Here is a 20,992-nt window from a genome sequence, read left to right on the forward strand (position 1 = left end):
TATAAAAATTAATAAGTAACTTATCTACGTTTATAACAACTCGATTGTATGAATTTTTATGGCTTGTTTCAATTCACGTTGAGAGAACATGATGAAAGTGAAACCTCAGAAAATCAATTTGTTCTTGGAAATTGAGACCTGTTCAGTGTAGGACAAACTGTGCATAAAAACAAACACGAGAAATCAAACAGGTTTCTAAATCAGTGATTCAAAATGAATTGCTGGAATGGATACTAGATGTATAATAGTACATACCCCTGATTTCGTTCACAACAAAGTATTGCGCATTTCATCTTGTTAAAAGTCTTTTTTTTTTCTAGTTCTTGCCAGCACCAGTACAACACAGTAAGACTTGCAGAGATTTTGCTTGGATGAGTTACCAACACTTTCGAAAAAACCGGAAATGCCAACCTCTCGCGATCGAATTACAGTACCAAGACAAAATTATGGCATTTTAACGAAGTGATGATATACCAAATGGTTATTCAACACAAATATCTCATTAAGACCTATTAATTCTTTCCTGATATTGCAAAATGATTTTGCTGCAGTAACTGGAATTTTTCTAAATCAAGTCTTTAATTCTAAGATTCTATTTGCATAAAAACACTAACATTTCAGTAATTACTTTTAATTTACGTATATTTGCATTAAAAATAATTATATGAATTGTATTATGTTCATGTAAATAATTATATTTTTGCAGACCAAAATTTTTCAATCATGTTTAAAGCACTGTGAACACAAAACGATAAACACCACTGGTATATAATACAGAAGCACGGTATTATTGCCAATATTGTAGTCTTACAGGATACTGAATACTAGAGCTCTGCATTTCATTAAGAGCAACGGACTGAGAGTCGTAATATGCGCTGTCAGTCGCTTGCTCCGTACTATATGCACCAGGTTGGCTGCTGTGTCCTGACTCTGCAGAAAACAAAACATCCAAATGAACATCACAGACAACCGGCTGTCCTGGTTGTATGAAGAATATCATAGAATGAAAACTATCTCCGATTGATGTGTTTATAGTATGTGCTATGGAAATAATTCAACTGCCTGATCCCTATCACCTATTAGTGAACCTAGTAGGTATACAAGCTGTCAGATTGAATAAAAATTACAATAAAATATTTAAATAATAACTTAGTAAATTAATAAATCACTAAAATAAAATTTTAACAAATATGTTGACTATAAGAGTATAAATATAAAGTAAGTCTTTAGCTTCTAGTTGAACGTAACAGTTAACTCATATTTTGTAATAGTGTTATAGTCGTAATAGCACAGGACAAAAGTAAATACCTGCATTAAAGAAACCAAGGAGAAAATTGTGGATAAGATTGAACGAAAATTATTAATTTTAAAACCAAATGGCGATTTTTCCATTGATTCTTTTAATTTCGGAATAACTTCAGCACGAATTTTGCTTGCTCCATCCTTGACATTTCGTGATATGATCATTGAATGTGGAATAATAGAATCTGCATACACCTTAGCACAAGTAGCTCCAACGCCAATCATTGTCTGCAATGAAGCATCTTTTAATATACTGTACACTATTGTAAAAATGTTAAGCAAAGTGAACATGTAGATTTGGTTTATTTTTATTAAATACTGTGACTGAAATAGATTGCCTGCTTTTGAGGAAATTTGACATGTATCACAAAATTTGTTCTTTTTATACAATCACATAATATGTATTTTCGTTACTGATATAATTTATTAGTTCGACAACATGGATGCTGAATAACATTATTGATAATATAAAGCATTGCATGCAAATCTGGCTTTCAGGTATAGCTCCCTGTGAAGCTGATATGAATAATTTCAAGGGAAAAATTGTCCTAGGGCAGAATATCGAACTCGGTACCTTTGGCTGAGAGTGCCATCGTTCTACCGACTGAACTACCCAGGAACTGTACCAGACACTGACTCAGTTTTTCCCTTTATATCCACATACCTCAAGTGGGCTGACAGGCCATTAAGAACCCAACATTGAGTGCACACAAACTCTGTGTGACTTGGATTATGGTTTTCTGTTAACGAATAGTGACGTATATTATGCAAATCTGGCTTTCAGGTATAGCTCCCTGTGAAACTGATTTGAATAATTATTCAACATAAAGCATTATTTCATTTAAAGAATTGTGTTATTTAAAAATTGTTTTCTTGTTTAAATGTTCAAATAGTTCCTAATTTTCGTGCTATCTGAAATAAAAACAAAATGGTACCGTAAAGTGGGGTGACTTTGAACGCCGAGGTGTCTTTGAACAGTAATTTAGCGCCTTTCTAAATTAAATGCTGTACGCAATTGCGAAAAAACTGAACTAATTTATTGACAACTTAAACAGTTTTTTCGCAATTGGGTACAGCATTTAATTTAGAAAGGCGCTAAATTACTGTTCAAAGTCACCTCAGCGTTCAAAGTCACCCCACTTTACGGTAACCTTCTTAAGTAGGCTGTTTTGGGTATCAGGCATTAAAAGGTGATGTAATTGTAGTGCAAGAACCTTGAGCACTCATGACTAACCAAGTATTCATTTCAGCTGATCGGTTATAAATTGTAGACTGCATGCACTCGAACATATGATTTTCCGGCTGCCTTCTTCACAACTGAGGACTATCGACGAGCTTGGTCGGCCATTTTCAAGAGAATGCCGAGGTCTATTGAATACCACAACACTTAAGAGTGAAACATTAGAATCGCTAATGTTATATTTAATTGCTCCACAAGGTTTGGAAACAAAATTTGTAGTCTTCAGAGGATTCGGGATTCATAGTAGTTCTGCTTAACACATTATATAGACATCCCTCTTTAACACATGAAGAGGTTCTTTGTTGACATTTCTTGTGACAAGTCAATTCCATTTTGCCGCTTAGTCTTCACTATACATTTATCTTACTGAAGACCTGTTCGCAATCAGCATTTCAATGTGGAGTTAACAGATCTGACAGACGAAAGCTGTTACATTTCTATACAGTATTTAAGATCATCACTAGAATCGCAGATTTGTCAAACTTTTAATTACATAATTGGTAGTAGTTGATGAAAGTAAATACTTTATTAACAGATTATTATTGCATTTATCTTATGCTGTAATTCAACAGATACCACATTCTGCAGTGATTCCTTCTGGAAGTGTATAGCTCATGTCAAAATCGAACCTCTTCTAAAACAACCATTGTCACACTTACCAGGAAATTTCTAACTTTTATCTTTAAGTGCTCACGCAGGTTAGGCCTTGCTACTATTTGCGGTGATCTCATTTCTTCCATCACTGTGACACCAGTGTAAGTATTTACCCAGGCAAACGAAATTGTTGCTGTCACTTATTTTCTCTTATGTATTGGTATAGATCACTCGTTACCTCATGAAATCAAATGGATGCATGAGCTGTAGTTCATAGTAAGAACCTTATGGTGGGGGTAAGTGAGCTAGCTAGGTACAAGTGGAAACGTAGCAAGGGAGAGAAGAATCCTAGTCCACTTTTTATTACCCTCACATACAAGTCCACAAGATAACGAATGGCCTATATCCAAACAACATAATCCTGGATCATATAAAAAAAAGCATGCTCTCTGAAAGTGATCTACATTTTCTTCATACTGCATATCACTTTCATCTCGGAAGATAGAAACTGAGTATGGAGTGATACAAATTTTTTGAGAACCCACTATAGAAACAAGCAGTACAGACGCACAAATGGATCTTGCAGAGACAAGAAGATCTCTTCAACTGAAATGGTGCACTCTGAAAACCATTTGGGTATTCTGCACAACGCAGGCACATACACCAATAGCTAAATAACAAGAGGTTGAGGATGTGACAGGTTAGAATGAGTTAGATGAGGGAACAGTTAAGTGAGAGAAGGCAAGGACTGTGACAAGTTTAGTGAGGATTAGATGAGGGAATAGCTACGTGACATATAGGTTATATTAGATCGTCACTTTTTCCTATTTGTCGATTTATTCTAGTAAATAAAACAAAATATTTTACACTCTATAAGTCCTCATATTTTGGACACTATGCTACTAAAAATATCATGCTTTTAGGCAATTTCTTCACCCAAAAACAAACATCGTGTGCCCCACAGAATCCCCAACCATTTATTTGTGGAGTACAAATTTAAGAGATTCCCACTGTTCCAATATTCATTCTAAAACAGCCAGGAGAGACAGTGATTTGAAACTGATTTTGTAAATCAGTAAGCTTTATGTAATATTTGACTGTATACAGTGTTTTCGTAAGTAAAACCATATGACATGTTGTTGATTCCTTTCAGGAGAAAGAAGAGGAGTAGGTGGCATCTTCTTTGATGACCTTGATACCCCATCACAAGAAGAGGCCTTCAGTTTCGCAACTTCTTGTGCAGAATCTGTTATTCCCTCATATCTGCCTCTAGGTGAGTTCACTCCATACAGTTAAAATTCAAATTTAGTGTAGATTGTCATTTGATTTATATTTACACCTAAACTTATAATTACTGGATATTAATGATCAAATGCAGCATTAAAATGTGAGTGTGGAATAAAATGACGCACATTACTATTGCAAAGTAATCTGAAAATTTTAATTGGTGTTGGAACTGCAATATTGCAGTAACTTTATTTTCAGTGTTTGATCCATCATAAAGTAGAAATCTTGTCAGTGAATTGAATAAGATGCATTACATATGACTCAGAGATTAGTTAAGGGTTTTTCAAATTATCCACAATCACATTCATCATCAATTCCTGTCACTCCCTCTGGAGCAGAGGACTTTGGTAAAGTTGATTCATATGATACGGTATCTGACTCTAATCACATACTTTTAGACTTCTTTATTTGCTAAATCATGACATTATCACAGCTGAAGTTCTCTAATACTCCAACTCGTGAATGGAAACTTTGCATTGCAGAGTAGAAGGTGGAGGTATTAGTAACCTGTCATCCACTTTTTATTCTATAAGAGCTCGTCCTCCTTCTCCTCCTCTTCATCACCAGCTTATTCTTTTGCTTCCCCCTCTTCTTTATCGCCATCGTCATCAGCCCTCAGTGGCTCCTGGATTTCTTCACTCTTCTCCATTCACCATTATTCATATCGAATCTCCTCTCCTCTCCCCAAGAATTTAAATATCCTGGTTCACATCATCCTCCTCTCCATCTCATCTTTCGTTTTCTAAAAATTCACGTCTCCCTTCCAGTCTACAAATAATCTTCTAGTATTTGATCACCATTCATTTGAATTACACTGCTTAATAAATTTTAACTTTTTTTTTGTGCTGGGCATGTAATAAATGTTTTCTATATAATTTGAGTGTCCTGAGTACGAATATGACGATTAAAACAGTAGTTGTTGGTTACGGTTTTTTGAGAAATTTTCGAATTTGTATCTATTAAAAATACTGCCTTATATAATGACAATAAGGTTAAATATTCACTGTTCAGAAGATTACAGCTTTCTTTTTCTGCATTTTATTTTGCACTGGACATCAGGTACATCACAAGCTAAAGTCCAACAATAGTCTCCTAGCTTATTGGTACTCCACTATCCTTGGTATCTTTTTTCTTGAAATTTCTTGATGAAAGCGCTCACAATGCTCATCACTGCAATCGCCACAATTCTCGGAGAAAAAGTTAAGATGGGAGTGAAGGAATTGAATTTTCAGTAACTTTTACAACCCAAACTTTCATACACCAAAAGTAAATTTTGCACTAGTTCTTCATAATTCTGATTTCTATTTACCCAGAAAATTTAATACAACCTCCTTGAATGCAATCCAGGTGGCTCTCTCTTTTCCTTCCAACAAATATTCGAAGTGATTGTCCTCCATTATTTCATTGAGAACTCCCTCTTTTATTTTTGAATCACTAATAGCAGGAAATTGTTCTTGGATATGTTTAAATGCTACAGTTTTATGATTCATCCCTCTAACAAAATTCTTCATTAACGCTAACTTAATGTGTAAAGGGGGGTAACATTACTTTAATTTGAGGTACAAGGGGCTGATGTATAATATTTTTCTTCCCTGGTTCTAGTGATTGTCGTTTTATTTTATAATGTTTATCTCGAGCATGTCTGTCCTATTTGCACAGAAAGCAGCAAAATTTTGTGTAGCGTAATTGCATTCCAAGAAGCAATGCTACAACCTTCAATTCCACACATATAAACCATTCGTACTTTGAATATTATCATTAAAGCACACTTTAAAGAAATACACGTCTTACACAGAATAACACCACGGAAATCTCCTCGTAAACTGAAGCGATTTCATACAGTGAACCTGTTTCTCCCCCTCCAAATAGAACCGAAAAGGGCAATAAAACAATTTCCGCTTCTAGAAGTGGTTTTGACAGGGTGGTCTATTGCAAAATATAAACTACAGCAATGTAATTAAAGCTCACAGTGAAAGAAATACACATCTCAAGTGAAATCAGGTAAACTCAAGCGAATTCATACCGTGAACCTGTTTCACCTCCTCCACGTAGACTCGTAAAAGGACAATAAAATAATTTCCTTTTCTACAAGCACTTGTAGCATGGTGGCCTACTTATACTAATATTATTTTCACATAATGGGTCTTCACATTTGTAAAACAAAATAGTTACGCACAAAATACGGTGATTTTTTAAAATAAAATGCGTAGAAAATGAATTATATTGTGCATCTCGAAAACCCGAACTGATGGAACATTTTGCTTGTTATTTTTTAATTCAGGAGGTCGAAATTAGTAAGAATTTGTTAGTTTTATGCCTGACGCAAAATGACTGTTCACCAGTGTTATTTATACACCACAAGCATGATGGTTGTATGCTGTGTGTAATTATCATTTATCATTACAAAAAAAAAAAAAAGTAAATACATAAATTAAACGGACTACAGATTAATAACATCAAATATAATTTACAGACAACGACCACTCTCTCCAGCCCTAAAAGCTGAACTTTCTGAGTCCGCATTCTTGAGAGTGTGGTTAACTGTTGGCTATGGGATAGCAAGAAAATAACCTCACTTTATTTTCTTGACTTCATAATTATGTTGTGTGACGTCAGTCTCGCATCATTTGTGCTTAATCTTTTCAGTTCAGAAGCATAAAGATGACCCATATGGCTATAGTGAAAGACGATGGCAGTTGCTGCGTCGAGGACGTTATGTAGAGTTTAATCTGATATATGACAGGGGCACAAAGTTTGGTCTTTACACTCCAGGAGCTAGATATGAGAGCATCCTTATGTCACTTCCACTTACTGCTGTAAGTATAATATAATTTAATTGAATTTGTGTATATTTACTCGATTTTAGGAACCTTTTTTTTTTTTTACTATCCAATAAATGATACTTGATTTTATGTCATTCACTCAAGTATCCCCAATTATGATAACAGACTGAAGTTGTAGTTCTTTTTGCTGTCATAATACTTGATGTACCATGAAAGCCAAACTATACAGCACCACATGATGATTACTGGAGTAATGGTGCTATGCTGGTAGGGAAATGGGAACTATATGTAATATAATGAGTAGCCTATCTCTGTGAATGACTACATGAAGTCATTGATTACACAATATTCAATAGAGGACGGCGAGGTCCAGATATAATATATATATATATATATATATATATATATATATATATATATATATATCAGCATTAACAGTGATTCAAAAACTGTTGTTGAAATGACCATAAAGTCATTAAAATATGCGCCCCTGCATATATAACTTACATGTCTTAAAATGTAGGTAGTAGGCCACTGACAATACAAAGCAGGAGAGTTTGCCGGCACTGTGGATCAGGTCTCAGCATATATCAGATGGTAAGAGCACTCAGCGGCAAGCTGAAGGTCCTGGGTTCAATTCCCAGTGCCGGAACGAATTTTTCTCCATTAATAAGTAATAGTAAGTGCTGTATATATTCAGTTGTGTTTCAGTTATAGGGGAGAGTCGGGTAGTATCGGACATTGGGTAATATCGGACAGTGAGTTTCTTTCATCTACCACACGATGATAGTACCTGATTGACATGGTTATGTTTCTGTGATGTCGCATAGAGAAACGTAACCATGTTATTCAGGTACTAGCATATGGTGGTAGATGAAAGAAACGCACTGTCCGATACTACCAGACTCTCCTCTATCAGTACAGCAGAAAGGCAGACCAACCCCAATCATTATTAACTCAAACCCGTCCATCTGATCCTTTAACTCCATAAAAATATTGAAAATGCAGTTAAAATTTGTTTTGGAACTCAACTTACTTATCAGTCTACTGTAATTATTATTGTATTTAGTTAATTAAACCAGCAATGTTCGTATTTGAATTTATTAAATATTTCAATTTTACCCCTGGCATCTCCTGGGCAAAAAACAATGTACATTAAAAAGGTAAAAAGGTAAAGGTATCCCCGTAACATGCCATGAAGGCACTTGGGGGGCATGGAGGTAGAGCTCCATGCTTTCCATGACCTCGGCACTAGAATGAGGTGGTGTGGTCGGCACCACGCTCTGACCGCCTTTTACCCCCGGGAAAGACCCGGTACTCAATTTTATAGAAGGCTGAGTGAACCTTGGGGCCGTTCTGAAAGTTTGGCAACGAGAAAAAATCCTGTCACCACCTGGGATCGAACCCCGGACCTTCCAGTCCGTAGCCAGCTGCTCTACCAACTGAGCTACCCGGCCGCCCAAAACAATGTACATTACAAGTTATAATCATTAAAGCAAACGAAAAACTATTAAAAATGCTCTTCCTGTTTAATTACTTATGTTTATTTAGTTACATATTTACTTATTTAATTACATGCTTCCATACTTAATTATTTAGTTACTTATTTAACTACTTAATCTCCGTCCATTATAAGAAAAAAGCAAAGTAAATAGAAGCACATGGTTAGAAGTACTATGATTGGTGCCTGACCTCATCACCTACAATGCTCTTGAAGAAACCCTTTTGTTTAGCACCTTTCGTCTCTGTTCTCATACAGATATATAAATTTAAAACGTATGTGGCACGGAAATAAATCTTACACAGTGGTTGATTCACTGATGTAAGACTTAATTGAGCCATTCAGAGCAAAAGTGGTGTAAGTCAAAATTGGGTAATAAGGTTTAAAGTAAAAATTCTGTAAAATACAGCGCAAAGTAGCAATTAATATGGCCTTCTTGCTATCCACTGACTACTAATAGTTTAAATAAATTGAATATTAAATGCTACTTTGCGCTGTATTTTACAAAATGTTTACTTTAATTCTCATTACCCATTTTTGACTTACACCACTTCTGCTCTGAACGGCTCAATTGCAACCAATAATATGAATTCTGAGTATTTGCATCTTCCTGCATTTGTAACAGATAATCAGTTCAAACGACAGTTTGCAGTAGTACCGCTAGTGCACTACGTGTTGTATCGCTTGCCTAGAATACTGTGTGATTATGGCTGATCCAGTCGCAGTGATAATGGCAGGACCGAGTGATATCATCAAACATTCTAAAGGTAAACCGTTAAGAAGTGGTGAAAAGAGAGTAATTGAACGTTCAAATTATGTGAAGTGCGGGAGCTTGTCCACGCTGCATTACAAGAGATCATGGCCGAGGTGTGGCAACATATCAGACATGTGATTTCTGAAGAGTAGCAGATGTGGAACTGGATGGAAAAGTGGACCATGTGGTGGGCAGTTTAATTATTAACATCGGAAATGACTCTTCTTCCAGTGATTCTGATTTGGGAGTAAGCCTTCTTCGTGAAAGTAGCAGCAACTAGAACATCAGTAAGTTTTGCATTTTGTGACAAACTTTCATTATATATTGATATCAGTAGAAGAATTAAACAACAGGCAATGACGTGTGATTGCAAAAGTGCGTGAGGAGAAGATATTGTTATAGAAATAAAACATTTCTTGTTACGGTGTTAAATATCAAATTGAATTTCCTGTAATTTAATGTACTGTAATCAGTGAGGGAAGTGGGGAAAAAAACCAGAGGTGGTATGCTACCCCAAAATTTTCCCCTGGCATACCTCGATTTAAAAAAAGACATATTCCCTCCCTTACAACATACACATATGTGACGTATACAATAAATTGTTTTGTGCAGTCAGTAATGCAAATCTTTGAAGCTTACGCAGCACATTAAATTTCTTAATAAAATAATTTCAAGTTACTTCAGTTATTTACTAGATTATTTTGCAATGTCCATTGAGACTTATCATTTAAAATAATGTTAAAGCTTCAGAGTTCTTTACTTAATTATACTGTAAATAAAAAGTGCAACAACAACAAAAATGATAGTCACTAAATTGGCAACAATGGCCACCACAAACTACAGACCACAGTCGTCTATACTTGAAATACCACCGTTGAAAGCAGACAATAAACGTGGGAATCAAACAGGTAGTAGGCCTACTCTTTGCTGTGAAGAAATGTATAAACAAATTTTTATGGGTCACATTTTTGACAGTATGTCATTTTTCACTAATGGTATGTTTTCTGGCCATAGAAAGCAGTGACGGTATTCCATACCAGTGCATACTGTCTCACTTCCCTCACTTACTGTAAAATTTGCAAATGAAAGCGGAATGCATAACATCCAATACAAAGTAATAATTAGATTGGCGTTGTAACTGACTGTACCTCAAATAGTACCACTGCAGAAATCTACCAATCAGAACAGACTATGGCGGAATGATACTTACTAGCTTTGTTTACATTGCTTTTTTCTTATGATGGGTGGAGATTAGTTACTAATTTAATTACTAGTTACATAGTTAGTTACAGTATTTAGTTATTTAGAATCTTTTCACTCATGCAAGATAGTTTCACATTACACACAATTTACATAATTATTAACTTTTCTCTCATAGTGTTATTTGTTTACTGTTTACAGAGATGGGAATACATGCATACACCTACTCCACAATCAAAAGAAGGAAAACTTCTGGAAGTTCTTAGAAATCCAAGAGACTGGCTGGGGATTGAGAATGTTTCTCATGATAAGAAACTGTAATTAACTGTGCATTCCATAGTATAAATTACTGTAAGAGTAATTTTATAGATTTTTCTACTGATGTGTAAATTATTTTTACTACTTGTATACTTGTGTAGTATGAATCATTTAAGAGTACAAGGAATCAGTGATGAACTGAATATTACAATTGTAGCATTACTTAATCTGGCTTACTACATATATAAGTATGACAGTCTCACAAGAAAGTGAGTGGTTTGGGGATGAACAGTATTAAGAATCGAAAATCATTGACTATTTGAACAGTAGTTTTAATGGAATCGCCATGTTTTGTCATTTCACAATAACATTGTATGAAGTGGAATCTTTTCTTAGTATTTCTATGTTGACTGAGAAAAATTTATGTAAAATTAATACGGCAGGTTTGAATTTCATAGCATAAGAGCATGACATTGAGAGAGGGGAAAATGTGTTACTAATCATCACAGTTCCACTTACACTAGTAACATTTAAAACATTGTAATAATTTCACTTTATTTCTAATGGCAGGAATATTGATATCTGGTACTCAATCATTGTATTTATTAGTCACCTTCTCTTTATGCCACAGCAATAGAATACTTCGCTGTTTGAGATGCTATCGTCAATGCATATACGGAGATGAACCTACAAAATGTTTTCACACCATACTCTGCAACTACCAGACCTCACCCATTGTTGTTCAGAAAATGAAACTTAAAAATATTTTCATCATGGACAGATGAAAAAAATTCGAGCATTCAGATTGAGAAACTTATGGTATGTAAGGAATAAACAATTCTATTCGCTTTTGAGTGGTATTGTCGATTCAAGGACTCAACCACGAGAAGGATTCAACTGTTTGTTGTTGCTGAGTCAAAAAGATTTGTTTATGTTTTATATCATACAGTTTGGAGCTAAATCTGTTACTGCAAGTGGGTTTCGCTGTGTTTCTGTAAGTACCATTAAGACGAAGAGCATGTCGATACAGTGCTAGCTCTACCTTATGCTTAGATTGTATTGTCAGTCTTCCATTAATGTGTCATTTCTATCTTATGACTGGCTGAATTATTCACTAAGATGCAAATTTAAGTGACCTTAGAGCTATCAAACTTTTAATTTTACGTTCATGATCTACATGAACATACTGTGAATGGTTGCATTTAAGAGAATAATTCCCAGAACTTCCAAGCCATGTTACGTTTATTTGTAAGTGTATATTGTGATGAGATCTTACAGTAACAGAATTTGAACTTGTGCTAAAGGATCAACTAAATGTACTGAAAGTTCATTCAAACTTCTCTGCAGTAATGAATTATTGCCACCTGGATGGAAACTGGCAAGTGGAACATTGCGTAAAAAACACTCTGTATATACCAAGGATAACAAAGAGAATGAAAAAGAGGTGGATGATGATGTGGAGAAGGAGAGGGATAAGAGGACGATGATGGAAGTACACAATTAATAGAGAATTAATGGTATAACGATGCCAGAGAAGATGAAAGTGTCCCAAAAATAACTTGCTCTTGTACTGCTTTTGTCCACCACAAATTTCATTTGGACTCTCTTTCCAGGTATCTGTCATGGAAAGTATACATTCTAGCCATTCAGTGAATAAGGTACTTAAGATTGTACCATAATATAAAAGAATAATATGAAGACAAACAATAATTAGAAACTAATACTACTACAGGATAAATATGTTATACTTAAATATTGTTGTTTAGGCAACTGTCCGGAGACAGGTGTGAACCTTACAAGTGATACCAACAAGGCACCACTTATGAATCTTGAACTCTTCTATTCCTTCGTACCTGTCGTCTCGCTTCACTTACCTTTCTTCCCACCACAATCTGAACACACGCTCTCGCCATGAAACAATACTAACAATACCATCCCATCGCACCTCTTCATACTCATCCTCTTTCACAATAGCCCTGCCAAGACTCTGGAACTCGCTACCTGCTAGCATCAGGGACTGTCGAAATAAAATTCAATTCAAACGCAAACTTACTAGGCACTTGGTCAGTAATTGAGACTCGTTCAGACATGGTTTCTTGTAAATAGTTCTTTTAATCTACCACAAAATATCTCAATATCCGGTAATTTCATCACTATAGAATTTTGTTATTGTAGGTTTAATTTGTAATTTAGTAAATACAAAAATATTCTTTGTTCTTAACTTCTATGATAAAATGTCTAGCTTTCATTAATCAGGTATTCTTGTCGTACTTTAATTTTTATTGTAATTGTAATTGTAAATTTAATATTAATTGTAATCTTATTGTTCATGTTATAGTTGTAATCCCCTGGTAGAGGGGCAGAGAAGGCCTGACGGCCTTATCTCTACCAGGTTAAATAAATAAATCTAATCTAATCTAATCTATGAGGCAACTAGGCCAGGAGATAATGGGGTAGGGTGACCAGTTCATTTCCCCCACTTAAATATTAAATTCATATTTATTTGTTTCATCCGGATTCATATAACTGAATCCAGGATTCATTACAAGTCACTTTTAGCAAGATAAGCTTCACCTTTTGTTGAGAAATGATTGATTTGCAATAGCCAATAGTTTGCCTTAAATATCATTGAAGTCTCTTATACATCTATTTTGTACATCATACATACATACATACCTCGGTATCTTCATCCTGGCTAACAAATATTTCACTAAAATAGACATTACCTCTTCTCATCAAGTGCTCAGGCTGATTTTTCATGGACATTTTTATGCTCTTAGTTTAAATAATTTATTAGCCAGTCTATAATACATACTTTTTTCCTCTAAAAATGCTCTTATTTATGGGAATGTCTCATATAACGGAAGTTCCAATTTCTTGATAGTGTGTCCTTTATAATTAAGTGACCAATTTACTTTCAATATTTGTCCACTGTACAAAAATTTCCCATGCATTTGTGAATTTCTGATAACCTTGTAAGACTTATAAACAAAGAACGATAATAGAAGCTCTCTAAATAACAAAATTTTCACTACTTCAGGAAAAATGTAAGACTTCTACATGCATACTCATACATTTCTTCATAATCATAAAGTAACTTAATTTAATGTTAAAGTTTACTACAGTTATTGTAAGCTATATGAAGAGATGATTTTCGGTGCATTTTTGTTCCTAAGTACTGTAGCATATGAATTTAATTAATAAAAAATTTCTTTCACATCAGCATGGTTAAATGTTAATTTGTATGCATATTTTTTAACATGATATATTAATGAAAGGCAGTAAGGCAGTAAGTCCTAATTAAATGTTCCATGAATATCCTTTATTTCAAAAGCAAGTTCCTAAATAATAAAGCTAGTTCCTTAGTTCAAAAGCAAGTATGTTAAATCAGAGGTTAATTTACCAGTAATTGTGATACCGATACAGTTTGATTTCAATGGATGACTTCTCCACATGGTATATTTTTGCTACTTTGAACTGCTACGTACTTTTACTCCTTATTTAGTTGCATCAAGAAAATGTTTCAGTAGTCTACGAGTTGGTTAAAAATAACATGGAATCAAGAATAATAATTTACAAAACGAGGTAAAAACCTTACTAAAACACAACTTGCCTTTGGATCATTGATCATAAAAAAGATACATACAGTACCATTAAATTCATACTCATTCAAATCTATCTCCACAAATTTAATTTGTAGTGCATTTGACGAGTAGTGACAGATTTATATTGACAACAAAATATGTTACACTTGATTTATATACCTATTATTAAATTTATGCACCTCTTAGTGCAGGGGAAAAATAAAGAAAATAAAACCTGCGCAATACCTCCTGGACTGATCCTACTCGTATTTTACATAAGGAGCTTGTAAGATGTAATAAGCAGACATCGGATTTTAGGGCAAATGCCTATTTTGTTTCTTTAGGAGAAAAGTAAAAATAATTATTAATATTTATGTTTCATGGAAATTGAAAGGTATTCAAAGAGTTTTATAGTGCCCTAAAATGCCCTAAAACGGTTATTAGAGCCTAATTTGTTAATATTCGCCTAAAAATGCCTAACTCACTATAAAGTTTCGCATTTTACTCTTACTTTTTATAATTTATACATGCATTCACTGCGAAATTTAAGGCATTTAAAAAGTGGAAAGTTTGCTTCACACCGGCCATGAAACCATTGATAAAGGAAACAAAATGTTTTGAATCTCACGACATTCGCAATAGATTTCACCGAATTTAACATGTTTGGAGGCATAAATGCCGACAAAGAACCAACCTTAGTTTTGAAGCAGGCAACAATCACAACATGTGCTGCTACCGATTCAGAGATATACTATACTATAAAAATGACTGTTTTCGGTCTGAAACCGATTAGCTGTACTGCCCTTCAGAGTGTCATAAAATCACAATTTTTGGAGAAAGAGTGTTTTTGAAATATTTATGAAAAGTCGTAAAACTGCGAATTAGTAGGGTAAACCGTTACAAAATATTTAAAAGAATGGCCCTCCTAGTGTTAACACTACCAGGAAATGCAACAATAAGTGGAACTTTGTATTTTTGTCCAATTGAATCTCTATAACAATGGTTCATTTGAATGCTCGTTAACAGTTGCTCTTTCCCTCACCTTATTTGTGTTGAGAAGTTTTGAGCGGTAGGACGTTTTCCTGTGAAGTTTAACGCGATAATGCCGAAAAATATAAGTGCAAAATCTACATTGATCCGGCAATGGCTAACAGAATATTCAGAATTCACTTATGATGGAAAAATAATATTCTGCAGATTTGTAGCAAACAGGTATGTAACAATATTTGAAATATATAAATTCTATTAATTTTAATGAGTAGACCTATAATATTTATACACTGACTGAGCTATCCTGAGGTATAATTATTTTTAAGACCACTACACTTTAACCTTTTAAATTCCGATAGTTAAAGTATTTGCAGGTCATTAAAATTTTGATTGTTCGAACCCACTAACTTTGTGATAGAAATACGGCAATACAACAATTAGGATTTTATTTTAATTCAGTTTACTTTACATCTTTAGATTTCGCAAGAAAAGAAGTGCCACCTAAAGCAGCATGTGCAAGGAGTGGCTCATAAGGCTAAAGCTCAGCAGAAAAATCAACTGCAACAAACTTTACTAACACAGCCTACTTCATCCAATCTCAGCAGCAATTTCTATGCTGATTTAACCAGAGCGTTTGTTGCTGCTAACATTCCCTGGAATGCAATTGAAAATCCGGTTTTAAGACAGTTTTTACAAAAATACTGCAAACAAAATATCCCATCTGAGTCGACCCTAAGAAAAAATTACTTAGACAGAATATACAATGAAACTTTAGCTTCCATTCGGGAGGATATAGGTGATTCTTACATATGGGTCTCTGTGGATGAAACCTCAGATCCTATGAATAGGTATATAGCAAATATGGTAGTAGGAAAACTTAGTCCTGATGGACCTTCGATTCCACACCTCGTATGTGTTAAGGAACTTTCGAAAGTGAATAGCCAAGCCATTGCTTATTTTGTAAATAAAGGCCTACAGTCTTTATACTCAGGTAATATAGACGATTCTAAAGTTCTGTTGTTTTGTACTGATGCTGCCTCATACATGGTTGCTGCAGCTCCACTTCTTAAAACATTTTATCCTAACCTCACGCATGTAACCTGTCTAGCACATGGCCTTCACAGGGTTTCTGAAACAATCCGGAATGAATTTCCTCTTGTCAATTCGTTTATTTCTAACACAAAAAAAGTTTTTGTAAAGCCCCATCCAGGATTTCAATATTCAGAGAGAACTTTCTAGATATCCCACTCCCACCTCAGCCGGTTGTTACACGATGGGGAACCTGGATTCAGTCAGTGGTGTATTATTCTAAGTATTTTAAAGAAGTGGTCACAGTTATTGATAAATTACCTGAAACTGAGAGTGCAGCGTGTGTGAAAGCAGTGAAAGATTGTCTGAATGACTCACGAGTGAAAAACAATATTGCCTACATAACATCAAACTTTTCTTTCATACCTGCAAGCATTGAACAATTAGAACGTGAAAAACAATCTCTTTGTAGCCAAATAGCAATAGTAAAGGAAGCTCAAGTAAACATACATTCTGCTTTGGGCGAAACTGGGAAAAAAGTTAAAAAATAAGTGGGACAACGTATTAAATAAGAATGTAGGATTTTCATTGTTGGAAAAAGTATCAAGAGTGATATCGGGGGAAAGTGTAAATGTTCCAGTAAGTATTGATGTTTCTATTGTACGTAATTTAAAATTTGCGCCTCTCACATCAGTTTCGGTTGAAAGAAGTTTTTCTGCTTTCAAAATGATTCTCAGTGACAAAAGGCAAAGGTTAATTGTGGAGAATTTAGAAAAAATTCTGGTGGTGTACTGTGCAGATAATTATAATAAAGTCTGAGCATGGAACTGAATTTCAATAACTTAAAATGAGTAATCTTGATATCAATAATCATTATTTCATTAGTTTCAATATATTAAATTTGTGCAGCTCTGTTTATAAATAGAATATAATATTCTTTTTTAATGTTTAAACATACTTTTTTGTGCGTATTTTAATGTATAACTAAAAATTTCAGTGAAAGAAATAAGTATGATACCTTGATGTGCCTAAAATGCCTATTTTCATTAAAATAGAGCCTAATTTTACAAATTTTGAGCTTATTTTAGGCGCCTAAAACTGCAATTTTTAGTGCCTAAAAATCCGATGTCTAGTAATAAGTATCAATCTAGTTTTCCTGATTATATTTTCAATAACATTTATTTTTCCCTTACCAAATCAATACAGTAGAGCTTCAAGTGTCGTGGTAGTTCATTACAATAAAACTGTGAATTATCAAAACGATAATCAAATAATTTAAACCAATGGTATGGCAACAGTTTGTTCCGAAAATAAAACAACCAATAAACATCTTTTTTTCTAGATTATGAGTTCGAATGATTATACAGGGTGATTCAGTGACCATGTTACAAAATTTTAGGAATAGGGATCATCAATATGAACAACTTTCATATAAGAACCTATGTCCGGAAATGTTCTGTTTCATAGTTACAAGCCTAGATATGCTAGTCAGTGTAATCAACTAGAATCGAAATCAAGACCATCCTTTTCAAGTTTGGTTGCAGACAGTTCATCCTGCAAACATTGGTGATTTATCATCAATATGGTAGACCCCGATCGCAAACTTGTGGCACCAACATACATGAGCTTCTTTCTGAGGCTTCGGATTGGGGGGTTCTGTGTGTGCGGACGACTGCTTACTCATAGAGCGTACTGTTCAAACACCCCTCCAGCAACACTTTTGGACGAGTCCATGTAAGTGAATGCCAATTCGTCTTTCACGCAGGTGCCACGAGTTTCGGGCTCTTAGTCGGCATAGTAAATGATATTTTGACTGATTGAACCTTGCTAATTTCCTTTCATTTTCTTTTGCTCTTCCATAAATGAAATGCATATCAGCTAGTTGCAAGGTTTAAATGGTGAAAATATCATTTACAAAGCCAACTAGCTTATATCATGTTTATGAGAAATCACCAACGTTAACAGGAACAAATCATTTGCAACCAAACTTCAAAAGGATGGCCTTCAATTCGAATCTAGCTGGTTACATTGACTAACGTATCTTGGCTCTTTACTACCAAAGAAAATGTTTCCGAACACAGATTCCTATATGAAAGTTGTTCATAATTGTCTACTCTATCACCCCTAAAAGTTTGTAACATAGCCACTGAATCACCTTGTATATTATCTACACGAAATATAATCTCTAAACACTTTCATATTTAACATAAAATGTTTAAATAAACAACACATGCATACAAGACATGAGAAGAGTTAGTCTGAAGATGACATGTTACAGTTCCTTGTGGTCTAAAGATATGCAATTTCGTACAGTGTTTCTGAAGCTAATGCCTGGAGCGCTGAAGTGAATACATTATTCTGTTATCAGTACTTCATTTTTTTAATCTTCTCTTGATTGGGTGCATGATGGGATGCTCGAGATTGTGTGAATGTTAGTCATCTAAAAGAAATGTTCTGGTACATTATACAACAAAAATTACGATTAGTAGAATTTCCACAAAAATCGAAGCTCCACTGAATTCTCTTTTTTTCTAATTTGTTTTTGTGAATATACAGTGAAATAAAACTTGTTTGTTAGTGACATATATTTAGAGATAAAATCAATTTATCTTTATAACTAAATTAATTCAAGAGATTACTTAAATTTTCCATTCCACCACTTCATGCTTAAAGGAACCTAAAATAATTTATATAATTCACTTATTGTGAAATGTTTTTTTGTTTGTTGTAAAGGGATATAAGGAACATATTTCTAATAGTGGTTATAACATTTTGGTTATTATAAAATAAAATGACCATGCAGATAACTTCTTCAGTTATTATTTCTAACCCCTTTCCCTCCTATTTTTTAATATAGAACTGTCAGACACACTCTTTTCCCAGGACATTTCTTCTTCAGATATGAAAACTTACAGCTGCATTTGCTCAAATTAAAGCCGCAACTTCCTACACTAATGTTAAGAAGAAATTACTTCTGGACTAAAGACATGGAAGAAGATTTTCAACCAGAATGTCTCATCTGTCTATCAGACACATATAATATGTTGAAAATAGAGATAGAGATAAAGTTTATATATTACTAGCTAAAAGCATCTGCATTTGTGGGGAGGAATCTCAAGATGTCAAACATGTATTATATGATTGTCCAGTCTTTTGCCGTGAAAGATACGAGCTTGAGTTGTTACTAAACACTCTAAATTATACATTTACCAAACCATTAACCAATATACTTACCAACTCCAAATCATATAAGTATTTCATGTCCTTCTTGAATAGAATATTCGTGAAAATGTAAAATGTTAAATTATTCCGGGGGAAAAAAATCGTATTAGTTCCAATCAACTATAATGAAACTGTAAGTCTTCAATTTCACATACTATAATATTGTACTATTGCTTTTAATTTTTATTTTAATTAGGCATTTGATTTCTAATTTTGAGCCATTTCTTGTAATACCTGATTATTGCCAATTGTTGTTACTAAATAATGTATTTAATTCGTAAATTTTAAGCCATCTCTTAGTATAACTATTTATTGCTTCTAAAATGACATGTTTAATAGCTATTATATATATATATATATATATATATATATATATATTTCTTCCTATGACCATTAGATATAAATATAGAGACATGCCTTGAGCTTGATGAAACGATCCATTCTTTCATTAAGGTGCATTCTTGTACACAATTCATGTGAATTGTAACCTTGACCACAATTTTGTATGATAATTTTATTATTGTTTATTGCTTATAAAATATGTATTTTGATACCAACTATAACCCTAATATACCTCAGGGTGAAATAGGGTTTATTAAATTGGATTAAAAAAAAAACAGCATCTGGTGTTGCCCAGGTTTTCCTTTTTGCTTCTTGACTTAAGGAAATCTCGGCAACTCAACTATAGAAAACTAAAACGAATTATTGTCTTTATTAAGCTTTCCTCGTCCCTAAAGATGAATCTTTGCATAGTGTCACATGAATTAATGACCTTCTTAGCCGAAAGGAAAAGGAAAGGAAAATGAAAGGTGGCACACCAGACAATTGAAAATAATAGATCAGACATTAACTGGCACACTAGTCAGAAATGGTTTGCCATCCCTGCCTGGATAGGAACTGTTAATGGTTGTTAATAATACTCGACAAAATATAGCAGATAAAATTATCTGCTACATTTTGTCAGATATTACCGGTACTGACTACTCTTTCGTAGCACAAAGTTAAATAATTTTGCCACAAAGTTGTTTCTGATTGAACCTTCTTCCCTTTACATTTTTCAATAAATCCACTAAGGTGAGGATTTTTCACTTTATGCAAATGAATATTTGCATTTATTAACATCTCACACAAGTCTCCGAACAACTCGTGATTGTTTATTAGACAGCGAATATGATGTGGATGGGATTTCAGTTCTCTGTTCCTTTGCCGATAGTAAATCAATATGTGGATGTTTTTTGGTATTACAAT

General features: G+C 34.0%; 1 protein-coding gene and 1 long non-coding RNA gene across 3 annotated transcripts in view; both read left to right on the forward strand.

Moving 5' to 3' along the window:
* The window catches only part of LOC138703371 (uncharacterized), a 366,139-nt gene extending 346,810 nt beyond the window's left edge, over positions 1–19,329 (forward strand). The window contains exon 2 of the long non-coding RNA XR_011333141.1: positions 13,349–19,329. This is a non-coding gene — a long non-coding RNA (uncharacterized lncRNA). The remainder of the gene's footprint in view (positions 1–13,348) is intronic.
* Coprox (oxygen-dependent coproporphyrinogen-III oxidase) overlaps positions 1–20,992 on the forward strand; it is a 120,567-nt gene that overhangs the window by 38,632 nt on the left and 60,943 nt on the right. Inside the window, exons 6-8 of one of the 2 annotated variants that reach the window (XR_011333139.1) lie at positions 4,290–4,409; positions 7,070–7,239; positions 10,863–12,732. Coding sequence is in view for 1 of the 2 variants with exons in the window: in XM_069831189.1 (XP_069687290.1) it covers positions 4,290–4,409; positions 7,070–7,239; positions 10,863–10,982 (410 nt within the window). In the remaining variant the exon portion in view is untranslated. Of the gene's footprint in view, positions 1–4,289; positions 4,410–7,069; positions 7,240–10,862; positions 14,142–20,992 lie in introns of those variants that run through there. The other variant, XM_069831189.1, reaches the window with a different exon arrangement.

This window comes from Periplaneta americana, chromosome 7 (assembly GCF_040183065.1).
Source record: "Periplaneta americana isolate PAMFEO1 chromosome 7, P.americana_PAMFEO1_priV1, whole genome shotgun sequence".
In the NCBI taxonomy this organism is placed as follows: Eukaryota; Metazoa; Arthropoda; class Insecta; order Blattodea; family Blattidae; genus Periplaneta; species Periplaneta americana.